Here is an 18,035-nt window from a genome sequence, read left to right as displayed (position 1 = left end):
ATAATACAATTCCGTCAATTCTAGAGGTCGTTAAAGAGTTGCACACCCAGAAAGATTCAGGTTCAAAAACATACTTTTCTCTCCTAGCTACCCCTCCCTGTCATTGTATCAGATATATTTTCATATTGATTCTCATGATGATACACATCTTAACTTCACATTGAAGATCTTCAAACATCTTGCGTTCATGAGTCTCTTCATATCCTAGTGGCATGCAATTGAGTTCACTTGCGTTAACCTTGGCTTGACAACAATTCCTTTTACTCCAGGAGACGAACATCATTTTAATGCTCCTTTAGTACTTAAGAATAATGGGTGCTTATTACAGAAAAATCTTATTTCTGTCTGTTAATGTGTCTCTTTGTCTACAGCAACAAAGAAAATGGAAAGGTCTGTGAATAAAGAATACAAACTTTATTTAGTTGATAACAGAGCTGATAACAGAGTAGAAAATTGGAAAGTTGAACTTTATAATAGCCTGTGTATCATTTAATACCCCTTTACTAAACTGAAATATGACTGAAGTTAGTTACTCCAGAAGGCTTCCTTATGATAATAGTCTTATGATGATAGAAACTGATGAGACAAACCTAATTTGGAAAATACCTGCTTGATGATAGCTATTAACCCCACTTAAAATCTCTCTCACGCGCTCTCACTCTCTCTTTCTCCTCTCAGAGGGAGGGGGGGTGGGGGGGGGGGGACTGCTTGGTGGCAATTTCATGGTGAGATGAAGAGCAGCTAGGAGAAATTATCCCCCGCAAAATGGATCTAAACAATTGCTAAGTGGAACATCAGAGAAAAAGGAGAGAAAAAAGGGAAAGTGAAAAGGGTGTTGCAGTTTAACTTGTATTATCTCCCCAGAACGAGGCATGTTGCTGCATGCTCAGGGCTGATGTGGAGGATAGATGAGACCTGGAGCTGTTGGTTTGCTTCCTCACTAAGACTCAACCTGGCACTGTACAGTAGATGACACAACAGAGGATGAACCATGGTGAGGTTATTGGACCAAGCTATTACCCCACATAGACTAGTCCTAAGGAAATCATTTCGATCTAGGGGAACGTCCCAAACGAAATAGGGTGCCATTTCGGACGCAGAAAACATAGGTTTAGGTGTCTCAGAATATGCTGCTAGAGGTAAAGTATCTGTTCCTTCTCAACTTGGCATTCAACCTGCATTATAGTTTAGACTTGGCTACTGAGCCCGTGCAGAGCAGGAGCAGCCAGCATCTGGTTTGTCCTTAACATTAATCTTGTAGTTCCTGGCGTGGGTTCCCTGGTCTGGGCTGGTGTTGCAGTGGTTCCGCTAAGAACTAGCCAGGGCACCAATCTCTCTGTGTGATTGTGTTAGTAGAGTTTCTACAACCAAAGAGTATAATTTATTCATTAATGGCTTGATTTTTTTCTCTACGCTAGGTGATTCAGCTGCCACATTGTTGCCTTGGTTTGCTGCTGTTAGTGGACTGATCATACAGTGCTTCACGGCTAGAAATGATATTGTGCTAAATAACATCACGGTTGGAATGCACTTTTGATCAATCAGATTGCGCGGCCAGAACCGTTTCGTAATCAACAAGGCAACAGCAAACATGTCGTCCCCCGAGAATGGTGCAGCCCCCTCCCCCCTCCTTGGGCCAATCAGTGTAATTTTGTAAATTATGGCTCTCTATGGCAAGACGCATCATTCACCCAAGTTTTGTCAAAATCGGGTCAATGATGTCTGAGATATCTTGTGGGTTAGTTAGACTCCAATCCCTGAGCATGTGTGACAAATTTCATCAAACAGATCAAGAGATAAACATGTGCCCATTATAACGTGTGGTCGATATGAATGTTCTTGAATGTTCTTGAGTCTTGCCGGTGTTTCTCAACATTTGTCCTGGCTAAATTCCCAATCTGGCCCCCACCATCAGAGCCACCTAATCATCCACAGCTTCCAATTGGCTCATTCATCCCCTCTCTGCTCCCATGTAAGTAACTATACCCCAGGTCGTTGCTGTAAATAAGAATGTGTTCTCAGTCAACTTACTTTGTAAAAAAATTATAAAAATAAGCAACACATTTTGATACAATACGAATATCCTTGACTGATTTGTATGCCTTTGTTCCATTGAGAGACATTGAGAGACATTTGTCGATAGATGCCATATATCAAGTTTCGTGCAGATCGGTCATTCGTTGTCAGACGAGTAGCGTTTTGAAATTCAAATTGGTGGAAAATCCACATTTCTTCATGACTTTAGATCAAGTGGGGTGAGGGGCGTGACCTTTCATTTTCAATCTCTTGTTATAGTGCCACCAACTGGCCAATCAGTGTAATTTTGTAAATGCCGATCTTAATGGCAAGACGCATCATTCACCCAAGATTCGTAAAAATCGGGCCAATGCTCTCTGAGATATCGCTTGTGACTAACGGACTAACTGACAGATCCGATTTCATCATGGGGGACAACAATATAGCATTGCCACAAGAACGTATAGAGAAAGCTAGGAAATGCATCATGAGAAGAACCATATCTCTTATGTCTCCGTCCTCCTTTGCTCTATCCAACAGCCACTGAGTCAGAAGGTGGTCAGTCAAAGCTAGCCGAATGGATTTCAGAGGCCATGACTTTAACCCCACCTCAATATGAGCTGCACTTATTGTTAATGGCAACCTGGCAGAGGTGGCTCGTCGCCTGTCTGCCTGCACACACACACACACACACACACACACACACACACGCACACACACACACTCTCTCTAGCCTGCCTGTCTGCTTGCCTGACTACAATACCATCTGGGCCACAGCAGATAAAAGCTCATATGTTGCACCCACGTTGCCTCCAGGTTCAGCGGACGCAGTGAACCCTGAATTTGTGAAGCGATGGAGAGATTTGTGGCGGGCAGAGGAGAGGAGAGCGAAGGAGAGAAAAGGAGACTGACGGTGGTTAAAGCATGCTGAGCCAGCCCCGTCACACACTCATGGTTTATGCTGTCAAAAATCCTGCTGCTGAAGCCCATTTTTTAACCACAGTGCTTTTGAATTAAAATCAAACAAATAGGTTTCAGGGCTGTGGCAGGAGGGGATCTATGGGCTGCAAGGGTGGGTTTCTTCCTACTGGGTTCACTAACAATCACGTTTCAAAGAGTGGTAGTAGTGTTCACCTGAAGTGTTCCCCTGAAGTCTCACATGGTATTTAAATGGTCTGTGTCCCAAATGGCACCCAATCCCCTACATGGGGAACTACTTTTGACCAGGGCCTGGTCAAAAGTAGTACACTATATAGGGAATATAGTGCCATTCAGAAATGGCCTATGGTATCAGGTTAAAGGTATTTAGGAGTGGAGATTTGTTGACGGAGTCCACTGTTATCCCCTAACTAATGCGGACTCTAGACATGTTTCATTGTTTTCACCCCACATGATTTCTTGATGACATGTTGTTCTGTCAAATGACACAACGAAGTGTGAGTCATGAGTTCTAAATGATATTTTAAAGGTAATAAAGATATTTTATTTCTAACACTTGTTGTCTCCCCGTTTTTCCCCTCTCTCTCTCTCTCTGTCTTTGCCAGGTTTGGACCTGAGACAAGTCCAGGTGATAGCGTTATCTACCGGGACCAAATGTATCAAGGGAGAACATATCAGTAACCAAGGACTGGTGGTCAACGACTGTCACGCTGAGATCACAGCCAGGAGAGCCTTGGTTCGCTACCTCTACTCTCAGTTAGAGCTCTTCTTAAGGTAACGACATCGAATGCTTCTGTAACACATTATAAACCGTATTATAAGGCCTCGTCGTAAGGGCTCATACAAGTTTCTAACATCTAATAGAAACATTATACCTGTAGGCTTTAAGTAAAGTGTTGCTGTGCTTCCTCTACTCTCAGTAATAACATCTCATTTGTCTCCTTTGAATAGTACAAGAGTAGGCAGGGGTGTTTTACTAATTATCCTTACAAGTACAGTGAGGGATATGTAAATTAAAGTGATATACTGGATGTGTTTCTAAACCACTATTCAAGAGTTATTTTTCATAGATGTTCATTAAATGCTCCTAAAAATAAGATTCTAAATCAGATTATATTATATAACTTGTAGCTACGCTTAAATTACAATTCTGTTCTTACTTAGCACCATGGTAACAGAGAAGCGTTATACAACAAAGCCATTTTCACAATCAAGCGTCATACTGTAGGCAGACTGCTTTTGTGTCAAAGCAATGAGTTCCTGATTAAAATTATATACGTTACATTCTTTATCTTGTGAAACCGCTATAACTACCTCTCCAAAACCTAATATTTGCCCCACCAGAGAAGAAGCATTGTCTTCTAAAAAATTCTAGTTTTTAGTTTGAAATGTTCATACCTACACAACCACTTTGGTAAATTGCATCGTGTGCTACCTTGAACCAATCTTACCTGCCAGGCCCGTCTGGCTACTAAATTGCCAGCCTGTCAGATTAGAGTAGAAAAGGCTAGTTCCTTTAATGTCATATTAGCATAATACAGCGTATTGACTCTAGTCTTTCCTCAATGTCTAATATAATCACTGGGCCAGAGTCTCAGCGGCTGAGCAAGAGAAAGCTAATGGGAAAGATAAGTCCTATGAAAATAGCCAAACATAATGCCACAACTGTATATTCACCCTATTTTTAAATAAAAATGATTTTACCTTCATTTAACCTGGTAGGCCAGTTGAGAACAACTGCAACATGGCCAAGATAAAGCAAAGCAGCGCGACAAAAACAACTCAGAGTTTCACATGGGATAAACGATCGTGCAGTCAATAACACAGTAGAAAAATCTGTATACAGTGTGAGCGTATGAAGTAAGGAGGTGAGGCAATAAATAGGCCAATAGTGGCGAAGTAATTACAATTTAGCAATTTACACTGGAGTGATACAGTGCCTTGCAAAAGTATTCGGCCCCCTTGAACTTTGCGACCTTTTGCCACATTTCAGGCTTCAAACATAAAGATATAAAACTGTATTTTTTTGTGAAGAATCAACAACAAGTGGGACACAATCATGAAGTGGAACGACATTTATTAACTTTTTTAACAAATCAAAAACTGAAAAATTGGGCGTGCAAAATTATTCAGCCCCTTTACTTTCAGTGCAGCAAACTCTCTCAAGAAGTTCAGTGAGGATCTCTGAATGATCCAATGTTGACCTAAATGACTAATGATGATAAGTACAATCCACCTGTGTGTAATCAAGTCTCCGTATAAATGCACCTGCACTGTGATAGTCTCAGAGGTCCGTTAAAAGCGCAGAGAGCATCATGAAGAACAAGGAACACACCAGGCAGGTCCGAGATACTGTTGTGAAGAAGTTTAAAGCCGGATTTGGATACACAAAGATTTCCCAAGCTTTAAACATCCCAAGGAGCACTGTGCAAGCGATAATATTGAAATGGAAGGAGTATCAGACCACTGCAAATCTACCAAGACCTGGCCGTCCCTCTAAACTTTCAGCTCATACAAGGAGAAGACTGATCAGAGATGCAGCCAAGAGGCCCATGATCACTCTGGATGAACTGCAGAGATCTACAGCTGAGGTGGGAGACTCTGTCCATAGGACAACAATCAGTCGTATATTGCACAAATCTGGCCTTTATGGAAGAGTGGCAAGAAGAAAGCCATTTCTTAAAGATATCCATAAAAAGTGTCGTTTAAAGTTTGCCACAAGCCACCTGGGAGACACACCAAACATGTGGAAGAAGGTGCTCTGGTCAGATGAAACCAAAATGGAACTTTTTGGCAACAATGCAAAACGTTATGTTTGGCGTAAAAGCAACACAGCTCATCACACTGAACACACCATCCCCACTGTCAAACATGGTGGTGGCAGCATCATGGTTTGGGCCTGCTTTTCTTCAGCAGGGACAGGGAAGATGGTTAAAATTGATGGGAAGATGGATGGAGCCAAATACAGGACCATTCTGGAAGAAAACCTGATGGAGTCTGCAAAAGACCTGAGACTGGGACGGAGATTTGTCTTCCAACAAGACAATGATCCAAAACATAAAGCAAAATCTACAATGGAATGGTTCAAAAATAAACATATCCAGGTGTTAGAATGGCCAAGTCAAAGTCCAGACCTGAATCCAATTGAGAATCTGTGGAAAGAACTGAAAACTGCTGTTCACAAATGCTCTCCATCCAACCTCACTGAGCTCGAGCTGTTTTTCAAGGAGGAATGGGAAAAAATTTCAGTCTCTCGATGTGCAAAACTGATAGAGACATACCCCAAGCGACTTACAGCTGTAATCGCAGCAAAAGGTGGCGCTACAAAGTATTAACTTAAGGGGGCTGAATAATTTTGCACGCCCAATTTTTCAGTTTTTGATTTGTTAAAAAAGTTTGAAATATCCAATAAATGTTGTTCCACTTCATGATTGTGTCCCACTTGTTGATTCTTCAAAAAAAAATACAGTTTTATATCTTTATGTTTGAAGCCTGAAATGTGACAAAAGGTTGCAAAGTTCAAGGGGGCCGAATACTTTCACAAGGCACTGTATATGTGCAGATGAGGATGTGCAGGTAGAAATACTGGTTTGCAAAAGAGCAGAAAAACAAAAACAAATATGGGGATGAGGTAGGTAGTTGGTTGGATGGGCTATTTACAGATGGGCTGTGTACAGCTGCACCGATCGATAAGCTGCTCTGACAGCTGACTCTTAAAGAGTGAGGGACATAATAGTCTCCAACTTCAGTGATTTTTGCAATTCGTTCCAGTCATTGGCAGCAGAGAACTGGAAGGAAAGGTGGCCAAAGAAGGTGTTGGCTTTGGGGATGACCAGTGAAATATACCTGCTGGAGCGCGTGCTACGGGTGGGTGTTGCTATGGTGACCAGTGAGCTGAACTAAGGCGGAGCTTTACCTAGCAACGACTTATAGATGACCTGGAGACAGTGGGTTTGGCGATGAATATGTAGCGAGGACCAGCCAACGAGAGCATACAGGTCGCAATGGTGGGTAGTATATGGGGCTTTGGTGACAAAACGGATGGCACTGTGACTGCATCCAATTTGCTGAGTAGAGTGTTGGAGGCTATTTTGTAAATGACTTCGCCGAAGTCAAGGATCGGTAGGATAGTCTATTTTACGAGGGTATGTTTGGCAGCATGAGTGAAGGAGGCTTTGTTGCGAAATAGGAAGCCGATTCTTGATTTAACTTTGGATTGGAGATGCTTAATGTGAGTCTGGAAGGAGAGTTTACAGTCTAGCCAGACACCTAGGTATTTATAGTTGTTCACATATTCTAAGTCAGAACCGTCCAGAGTAGTGATGCTAGTCGGGCGGGCGGATGTGGGCAGCGATCGGTTGAAGAGCATGCAGTTAATTTTACTAGCATTTAAGAGCAGTTGGAGGCCACGGAAGGAGTGTTGTATGGCGTTGAAGCTCGTTTGTTAACACCGTGTCCAAAGAACATGAAGAAGATGTATACAGAATGGTGTCGTCTGCGTAGAGGTGGATCAAAGAATCACCCGCAGCAAGAGCGACATCATTGATATATACTATGAAAAGTCTAGGGTTGAGACCGAAAGCAACATAGGGAATATACTGTAGTATCATGCCATGCATATTGTCTCCAATGATGAAAAATCACAATGGCGAGCTCTGAGTATATTAGTATATGGTAGAACTGAATTATTTAAATTCAAGGCATCAAATAGTAAGCATGTGGCATGGTTCAATACGGATTTGTGAAATTAAAGTATATTTGAGTAAAACAAATATTTGCAGCCTCAGTTCGTAGTAGCAACTACTATCACACATCACAGTCAGTAGCTGAATAACTGGCTGGAGTTTTAGTGGGTAGCCTAGTGTCTAGTATCAGTCAAGGATCATAGTCATTTCAACCATTCAGGGATGATGTAGGAGAAACTGGTATACACACACACATATACACTCAAACACACACTCACACACCAGCAGCCCTCCGCTCTTCGTGATGTATCATCCAGTTGAGACAGACTGAGTAATGTTCAGGGGGCCGACAGTGACAGAGAGAGAAACTGCTTTGGTCAGGGAGAAGGCCAGTGTTTGTCATCACTCGCTCTCTCCCTCTGTTTCAGTTCATCATTGAAAACTAGACGGGCGCCGGGGGGGGGGGTTATGTGTGTGCTGTGATAGATAGTGGTCACTCTCTTTTTCCTCATCTCTTCTTTCTTTTTCTTTGTCTTTGAAGCAAAAGGCGAGAGGACTGGGAAGAGTCGATATTCGTCCGGCACAAGGAGTCAGGGTACCGGTTGAGGGACAACGTCCATTTCCATATGTACATCAGCACGTCGCCCTGCGGAGACGCTCGCCTCAACTCGCCCTACGAAATCACCACGGACCGTAAGACAGACTCTCTATCCATCTTCATCTCTCTCGTTATCTCTCGTGTATTTTCCCTCCCTCCCTCTCTCCTGTCTTCCTCGTGGTTTGGTGTCTTTTTCCCCTTTACCAGAGTTTTTATTTTTTTTAAAGGGATCATCTTCTGCCGGCTGATATGTTGAAAGCGACTGCTCTGCTTTTGTCAGACGCTGTCAGAAAACTGGCATCCCTTTCATGTCACATTACATCCACAGGCCTTTCAGACTGCCAAGCCACTGTGCTGAACAGATGACATTTTAATGCTTACTCCATAAAAAAATGTATATTCATTTAGATGGCGACGGCTGGCATTCGTTTTTATGTGTGACTTACAGGGTTAGGAATGTAATCTGCTTGGCAGTTTTCCATCAAAAATATTTCCCCTCCTTTTTTCTCTTAGACAGATCTATTCAGCACTGTAACCATGCTGCTGGTGTATCATTATATTGACGTGGAGGTTTTCTTACACACACACACACACACACAAACACACACACACACACACTAAAATGAAGGAAAAAAAACATTTGAGGAGGCAAATGAATCACGCCAGTATGAAAGGAACTGAGAGACAGTCTCCCTGGAAAGCTTTGAACTTCACTTTCTTGGTCATTAAACCTTTTAAATGTTCATCAATCAGCTTTTACAGATTAGAAAATGACTTATGCAGAAGGGGCTCCCATAATACCTTTCTCTGCCTTTTCCTCAATACTTCAGAGGGGAACTCAAGGCTTAACTTTAACTTTAACTTCATTGCATCGAGAGAGAGAGAGAGGGAGAGAGCGAGAGAGAGAGAGAGAGAGAGGGAGAGATCTGTAGTGGAGAACTACTTGGCTAAGGGTTTAGAATCATTGCCCCTTTTGGTTGATTTCCATATGGGATGGACATAAGGTGGAATTTCAGGCAATAGTGTTGTTCAGAACATAGAGACACAAAGTTAGGCATGATCATGTGTGCTACATACTGAATAGAAACATGTATGAGTGAATCAATTAACACACACACAGACACACAAATAAGACTGACCGTCCGGCTCTGATCTGTTCTCAGTGCACAGCAGCAGACACCTGCTGAAGAAGTTCCACAGCCACCTGAGGACCAAGATCGAGTCCGGGGAGGGGACCCTGCCTGTGAGGTCCTCCAGGGGGGCAGTCCAGACCTGGGACGGGGTACTGCAAGGGGAACAGCTCATCACCATGTCCTGCACAGACAAGATCACAAGGTTAGATCATCACAAACACACCATCAGTGTCATGACCATGAAAACACACTTTTCCTCTCCCATGTTGAATTTTAGGACCTGCTATGTCATCAAAGGTAAAGCATATATGATCTGCCTATATGACATTTCAGAGGATAGGATAAAAATTGTTGAATCAACAGACAGACAGTCATAGCCAGAGGTAAAACAAAACAGTGGAAGTCAGAAAGTAAAGGGCGATGTTCACAGAGGCCAAACTCTCAGTAATCCACACGCTCCACAGACAGGAACGAAGACACAGCCATCTATTGATCTGAGGGCTATCTTTATTGGTGGATTACCTTTTTATGAAAACACATGATCCCTGTTTAAACAGAGCATTTAAAAATATGGCTTTATTGACTATAGAGAAGGGTTGGGATTGGTCTGGTATTTACTCTGTGTGTGGTGGATAAATCTCTTCCCAAGAGCATGAGACAGAACAGGAGCAGGGAGCCGGAGATGTCAGTCAGTCAGTCAGTCAGTCAGTCAGTCAGTCAGTCAGTCAGTCAGTCAGTCAGTGATTTGTGTTGTTGATTTTTCTCCTGTTGACTGAATGATGCTTATTTTCCTTTTGAGTTTGCATAGGATAATCCTACACTAATTTGTTCATGTAGGGATCGTCCATTGTGTGAATCCCCTGACCCTTAAACTACCTACCTACTATCTAAGACCTCCTGGTCTTAGATTGCCTAGTGCACTACAGGGAATATGATGCCATTTGGGACAACCATGGTCTTTAACAGTCTTTAACAGTACACCCACAGTACAGTGAATAAGGGCTGCTACCTCGGCTGTGTGATATTCCTCCACCACCTACCCAGTCAGAGGGTTCTGAGATCTGACATGAGGGGAGACAAGGCAGTAGTGTATCGAAGCTTAAGTAAATGTTCAGGGTGATTTTTTTTAATTCACCACTAGTGTGTTTTTTTTCGGAGGCATCTTTTGACAGCCACGAATGATCTCCTTGTTCTCGATGCGGTGGTTGAAGAAAGGGATGTTACATTAAATCTCTTGTTCTCACCCTGTCTCTTTCCACCGGGAGGTGAGAGCATGAGTGTCCACACATTAGCTGTTTTATCTCACTCAACTAGGGAGAGATGTGGCGATGCCAGCTAGCAGCACTGTTTCCCTACAATTCTCCCAATATTTGGAGGCTAATTGGTGCTGCTAGCTTATAGGATACAACAACATCTGCCTGGCCATACCTGTCTATGATCTTGATACATAAAGTTAACTGCCAAAATAAAGGAAACACCAACATAAAGGGTCTTAATAGGGCATTGGGCACCACGAGCCAGAACAGATTCAATACACCTTGTCATATATTCTACAGTGTCTGGCACTCTGATGGATGTGACACGAGAAATTCCATAATTTGGTGTTTTGTTGACGGTGGTGGAAAACGCTGTCTCAGTCGCCACTCCAGAATCTCCCATATTGTAAGTGTTCAATTGGGTTGAGATCTGGTGACTGAGACACACACACACACACACACACATATGAATTACTTAATCAACTCAGAAACCACACCTGTGTGGAAGTACCTGCTTTCAATATACTTTGTATCCCTCATTTACTCAAGTGTTTCCTTTATTTTGGCAGTATCTTGCTCACTCAGACTAACTAGTCTCTTAGCAGAGATGTCTTAAGCCATAGAAATAGTATTACTAAAACAGACATGCCCAAATCAGTGGACCGGCAGCCATATTGAGTGTACCCTTGAGTATACCATTCAAATGATCATGGTCAGTTGCCAATTCTAGTCATTATATTTCTATGTATGTAATGATTTTATTTGACACTTTATGTGCAGTGAGCAGGGAGGGTTAGGCCCTCGACTAGCTAGCTACAGATACACTATGTGACCAAAAGTATGTGGACACCTGCTCGTCGAACATCTCATTCCATAATCATGGGCATTAATATGGAGTTGGTCCCCCCTTTGCTGGTGTTTCATGGGGTTGAGGTCAGGGCTCTTTGCAGGCCAGTCAAGTTCTTCCACACCGATCCTGACAAACCCTTTCTGTATGGACCTCACTTTGTGCACAGGGGCATTGTCATGCTGAAACAGGAAAGGGCCTTCCCCAAACTGTTGCCACAAATTTGGAAGCACAGAATCATCTAGAGTGTCATTGTCTTCTGAAGTGTTAAGATTTCCCTTCACTGGAACTAAGGGGCCTAGCCCGAACCATGAAAAACTGCTCCAGACCATTTTTCCTCCTCCACCAAACTTTACAGTTGGTACACACATTTGGGCAGGTAGCAATCTGATGGCATCGGCCAAACAAAGATTTGTCCGTCGGACTGCCAGATAGTGAAGCGTGATTCATCACTCCAGAGAACGCATTTCCACTGCTCCAGAGCCCAATGGCTGCGAGCTTTACACCACACCAGCCAACGCTTGGCATTGCGCATGGTGATCTTAGGCTTGTGTGCGGCTGCTCGGACATAGAAACCCATTTCATGAACAGTTCTTGTGTTGACGTTGCTCCCAGAGGCAGTTTGGAACTCCGTAGTGAGTGTTGCAACCGATGGACAGACAATTTTTACGCGCTCGCACTTCAGCACTCGGCTGTCCCATTCTGTGAGCTTGTGTGGCCTATCACTTCACGTCTGAGCCGTTGTTGCTACTAAATATTTCCACTTCGCAATAACAGCCCTTACAGCTGCCTGCGGCAGCTCTAGCAGGGCAGAAATTAGACAAACAGACTTGTTGGAAAGGTGGCATCATATGATGGTGCCACGTTGAAAGTCACTGAGCTCTTCACTAAGGCCATTCTACTGCCAAATTTTGCTGTGGAGATTGCATGGCTGTATGCTCGATTTTATACACCTGTCAGCAACGTGTGGCTGAAATAGTCAAATCCACTAATTTGAAAGGGTGTCCACATACTTTTGTATATATAGTGTATTCTGAGGTGGCTCTCCTCTTTCCCCCTGAAAGTGACCGTTAATCTGCCCAATATGATTCAGTTGGCCGGGGCTGGAGACGCAGCGATTACATCTGTCTAGGTCACCACCATAGGTGAAAGCAATTACTTGGCAATCAGGGGAAAGGAAAAGGGACATCCTACTTCCTTTCTTTCTTCCTTTCTTTCTTTCTTTCTTTCTTTCTTTCCACCAAGCTAGATACCGTCCGACACCCTTTCTCTCCCTCTCCATTCCTCTTTCTCCGTTTTATATTCTTGTAAATTATCCTTCTGCTTCCACTGAAGTGAGTGGGTCAGTAAAGGCCTATATAATTAAGGTCAGGGTGAAAGAGAGAGGGATGAAGAGGGTGGAGAGAGAAAGAGAGAGAGGAGAGGGGGATGTAGCCTTTTATCCTAGTGTAGCCATACTATTTGAGCTAATAGACACATCCGAGGTGACGCCTGCCCTACTGCCACTGTCTGTTTGTCCCACAGTTACACTCCTTGTTGTATCCCTTCCTTCATCATATATCTCCCTCCATTCATTCATCCCCCACTCCCTCATGTCATCATGTCTGTTTGCGTAGGCGTAAAGTTATGTTAGGGTAAATGAACCACCATGAAAGCTTTTTTTCATATTTTATTTTAATCATCATTACTATTGCTGTCATTATTGTGATCGTTACTATTGTCATTATTGTTATCGTTAGTGTTTTTGAAAAAGCACAACAGGGTTGGGCACCTGATTGACCAGAGAGTGGATGTTTGATTAAGTCAATGACTTGTTTTAATTGAAGGGCCTAAATGGCTTTCATATGACTATGAACCTTTATCTTCCATTTGGATTTTATGTAGATGAACACATTACTTTAATGGTCTCCGTTTACGGAGAGGAAGAGGGAGGGATAGAGAGAGGAAGGGGGAGAGGGAGGGAGTCTCCCCCTTTAAAAACCATGCAACAGCCAGATGGCTGTCTTTTCTTGCATGAGATTAAAATATGTTTCTAATTCACAGCGTTGCTTCCTAGGTAAATTAATATTTCAAGCTAAATCATTTCTGTTTTGGTGGAAGTAGCAGGAGGGGAAAACAGAGAATAGAGCTCTATCTTTTGTTTGGAAAAGGTAGGACAGATCCCACTAACAGATTGGGGTGGCGCAGGTACAGCCGGGGCGGCAGTTAGCGCAGTTTAGCGATTCTTGGAAAACGTCGATGTTAATTGACTGCTCGGGGAAGCAAAAAACATAATGACTCATTATTAGTCATGAACAGGGATGCGAGAGGAAAAGATAATTGCAATTATTGCAGCCATGATAAAGATACATTGATTAACAAAAAGAACAATGGTGTAAAAATGAGCAACATAATGTTTGCCTCTGATTGCGCTTCTCATAAGTTCTTTAGTCCAATGCTTGTGTGAGTACACAGCTACACAACCCAGGTACACGCAGAGGGCTTCTATATCTTTGTTCTCTTGCTCTGAAAGGAGGAAATCATTATAAACATGGTAATTATGCCCATCCATTTGTTAGTGTATTCTGGAAAATAGATTAGTCTAAACAGCAAATGACAAGGCAGTCTAGAGACATCTAGACCTACTATCTCTCCACCATTCAGATCTGGGTTCAAATATTATTTGGAGTGACAGATGGGTGAGGTTTTCAGTTTTGCAACTAAATTCTTTGAAAATATTTCAAATAGTATTTGAAACCAGGTCTGCCACCAGTGTAGAGTAGTACTATAGTACTATCGCAACATCAGTATTACTATCTCACCACCAGTATAGTATTGCAGTATCTCACCACCAGTATATTGCTATCTCACCACCAGTATAGTATTGCAGTATCTCACCACCAGTATAGTACTATCTCACCACCAGTATAGTATTGCAGTATCTCACCACCAGTATAGTATCATCTCACCACCAGTATAGTATCACCTCACCACCAGTATAGTATAATCTCAACACCAGTATAGTATCATCTCACCACCAGTATAGTACTGCAGTATCTCACCACCAGTGTAGTATCATCTCAACACCAGTATAGTATCATCTCACCACCAGTATAGTACTGCAGTATCTCACCACCAGTATAGTATCATCTCACCACCAGTATAGTATCACCTCACCACCAGTATAGTACTGCAGTATCTCACCACCGGTGTAGCATCATCTCACCACCAGTGTAGTATCATCTCACTACCAGTATAGTATCATCTCACCACCAGTATAGTACTGCAGTATCTCACCACCAGTATAGTATCATCTCACCACCAGGATAGCACTGCAGTATCTCACCACCAGTATAGTATCATCTCACCACCATTATAGTATCATCTCACCACCAGTATAGTATCATCTCACCGCCAGTATAGTATCATCTCACCACCAGGATAGCATTGCAGTATCTCACCGGTATATTACTATCTCACCACCAGTATAGGACAATCTCACCACCAGTATAGAACTATCTCACCACCAGTATAGAACTATCACACCACCAGTAAAGGACTATCTCACCACCAGTATATTACTATCTCACCACCAGTATATTACTATCTCACCACCAGTAAAGGACTATCTCACCACCAGTATATTACTATCTCACCACCAGTATAGAACTACCTCTCCACCAGTATAGTACTATCTCACCACCAGTATAGAACTATCTCACCACCAGTAAAGGACTATCTCACCACCAGTATATTACTATCACACCACCAGTAAAGGACTATCTCACCACCAGTATATTACTATCTCACCACCAGTATATTACTATCTCACCACCAGTAAAGGACTATCTCACCACCAGTATATTACTATCTCACCACCAGTATAGAACTACCTCTCCACCAGTATAGTACTATCTCACCACCAGTATAGAACTATCACACCACCAGTAAAGGACTATCTCTCCACCAGTATATTACCATCTCACCACCAGTATAGAACTATCTCTCCACCAGTATATTACTATCTCACCACCAGTATAGAACTATCTCTCCACCAGTATATTACTATCTCACCACCAGTATAGAACTATCTCTCCACCAGTATATTACTATCTCACCACCAGTATAGGCCTATCTCAACACCAGTATAAGACTATCTCACCACCAGTATAGTACTATCTCACCACCAGTATAAGACTATCTCACCACCAGTATAAGACTATCTCACCACCAGTATAGTACTATCTCACCACCAGTATAAGACTATCTCACCACCAGTATATTACTATCTCACCACCAGTATAGTACTATCTCACCACCAGTATAGTACTTTCTCACCACCAGTATATTACTATCTCACCACCAGTATAAGACTATCTCACCACCAGTATAGAACTATCTCACCACCAGTATAAGACTATCTCACCACCAGTATAAGACTATCTCACCACCAGTATAAGACTATCTCACCACCAGTATAGTACTATCTCACCACCAGTATAAGACTATCTCACCACCAGTATAAGACTATCTCACCACCAGTATAGAACTATCTCACCACCAGTATAGAACTACCTCTCCACCAGTATAGTACTATCTCACCACCAGTATATTACTATCTCACCACCAGTATAGGACAATCTCACCACCAGTATAGAACTATCACACCACCAGTAAAGGACTATCTCTCCACCAGTATATTACCATCTCACCACCAGTATAGAACTATCTCTCCACCAGTATATTACTATCTCACCACCAGTATAGAACTATCTCTCCACCAGTATATTACTATCTCACCACCAGTATAGGCCTATCTCAACACCAGTATAAGACTATCTCACCACCAGTATAGTACTATCTCACCACCAGTATAAGACTATCTCACCACCAGTATAGTACTATCTCACCACCAGTATAGTACTATCTCACCACCAGTATAAGACTATCTCACCACCAGTATAAGACTATCTCACCACCAGTATATTACTATCTCAACACCAGTATATGACTATCTCACCACCAGTAAAGGACTATCTCACCACCAGTATATTACTATCTCACCACCAGTATAGTACTATCTCACCACCAGTATAGTACTTTCTCACCACCAGTATATTACTATCTCACCACCAGTATATTACTATCTCACCACCAGTATAAGACTATCTCACCACCAGTATAGTACTATCTCACCACCAGTATAGTACTATCTCACCACCAGTATAAGACTATCTCACCACCAGTATAAGACTATCTCACCACCAGTATAGTACTTTCTCAACACCGGTATCAGACTATTTCACCACCAGTATAGGCCTATCTCACCATCGGTATAGGACTATCTCACCATCGGTATAGGACTATCTCACCATCGGTATAGTACTACAGTATCTCACCACCAGTATAGTACTACATTATCTCACCGGTATATTACTATCTCACCACCAGTATAGGACAATCTCACCACCAGTATAGAACTATCACACCACCAGTATAGGACTATCTCACCAACAGTATATTACTATCTCACCACCAGTATAGAACTATCTCTCCACCAGTATATTACTATCTCACCACCAGTATAGGCCTATCTCAATACCAGTATAAGACTATCTCACCACCAGTATAGTACTATCTCACCACCAGTATAGTACTATCTCACCACCAGTATAGTACTATCTCACCACCAGTATAGTACTTTCTCAACACCGGTATAAGACTATCTTACCACCAGTATAGGACAATCTCACCACCAGTATAGAACTATCTCACCACCAGTATAGGACTATCTCACCATCGGTATAGGACTACAGTATCTCACCACCAGTATAGTACTACATTATCTCACCACCGTATAGGCCTATCTCACCACCAATATATTACTATCTCACCACCAGTATAGGACAATCTCACCACCAGTATAGAACTATCTCACCACCAGTATAGGACTATCGCAACACCAGTATATTACTATCTCACCACCACTATAGGCCTATCTCACCACCAGTATATTACTATCTCACCACCAGTATAGTACTATCTCACCACCAGTATATTACTATCTCACCACCAGTATAGTACTATCTCACCACCAGTATAGTACTATCTCACCACCAGTATAGGACAATCTCACCACCAGTATAGAACTATCTCACCACCAGTATAGGACTATCTCAACACCAGTATATTACTATCTCACCACCAGTATAGGACAATCTCACCACCAGTATAGAACTATCTCACCACCAGTATAGGACTATCTCAACACCAGTATATTACTATCTCACCACCACTATAGGCCTATCTCACCACCAGTATATTACTATCTCACCACCAGTATAGTACTATCTCACCACCAGTATATTACTATCTCACCACCAGTATATTACTATCTCACCACCAGTATATTACTATCTCACCACCAGTATATTACTTTCTCACCCCCAGTATAGTACTTTCTCACCACCAGTATAGTACTTTCTCACCAACAGTATAGGCCTATCTCACCACCAATATAGTACTTTCTCACCACAATTATAGTACTTTCTCACCAACAGTATAGGCCTATCTCACCACCAA

At 42.4% G+C, this 18,035-nt stretch overlaps 1 protein-coding gene across 1 annotated transcript in view; it reads left to right on the top strand.

Moving 5' to 3' along the window:
• LOC139420689 (adenosine deaminase RNA specific B2 (inactive)) overlaps nucleotides 1-18,035 on the top strand; it is a 194,043-nt gene that overhangs the window by 166,055 nt on the left and 9,953 nt on the right. Inside the window, exons 5-7 of the mRNA XM_071170912.1 lie at nucleotides 3,561-3,729; nucleotides 8,182-8,333; nucleotides 9,402-9,573. Of these exons, the coding sequence (XP_071027013.1) occupies nucleotides 3,561-3,729; nucleotides 8,182-8,333; nucleotides 9,402-9,573 (493 nt within the window). The remainder of the gene's footprint in view (nucleotides 1-3,560; nucleotides 3,730-8,181; nucleotides 8,334-9,401; nucleotides 9,574-18,035) is intronic.

This window comes from Oncorhynchus clarkii, chromosome 11 (assembly GCF_045791955.1).
Source record: "Oncorhynchus clarkii lewisi isolate Uvic-CL-2024 chromosome 11, UVic_Ocla_1.0, whole genome shotgun sequence".
Taxonomy (NCBI): Eukaryota; Metazoa; Chordata; class Actinopteri; order Salmoniformes; family Salmonidae; genus Oncorhynchus; species Oncorhynchus clarkii.
Note: the sequence above shows the minus strand (reverse complement) of the source record. Positions and strands in the feature narration are given on the sequence as shown.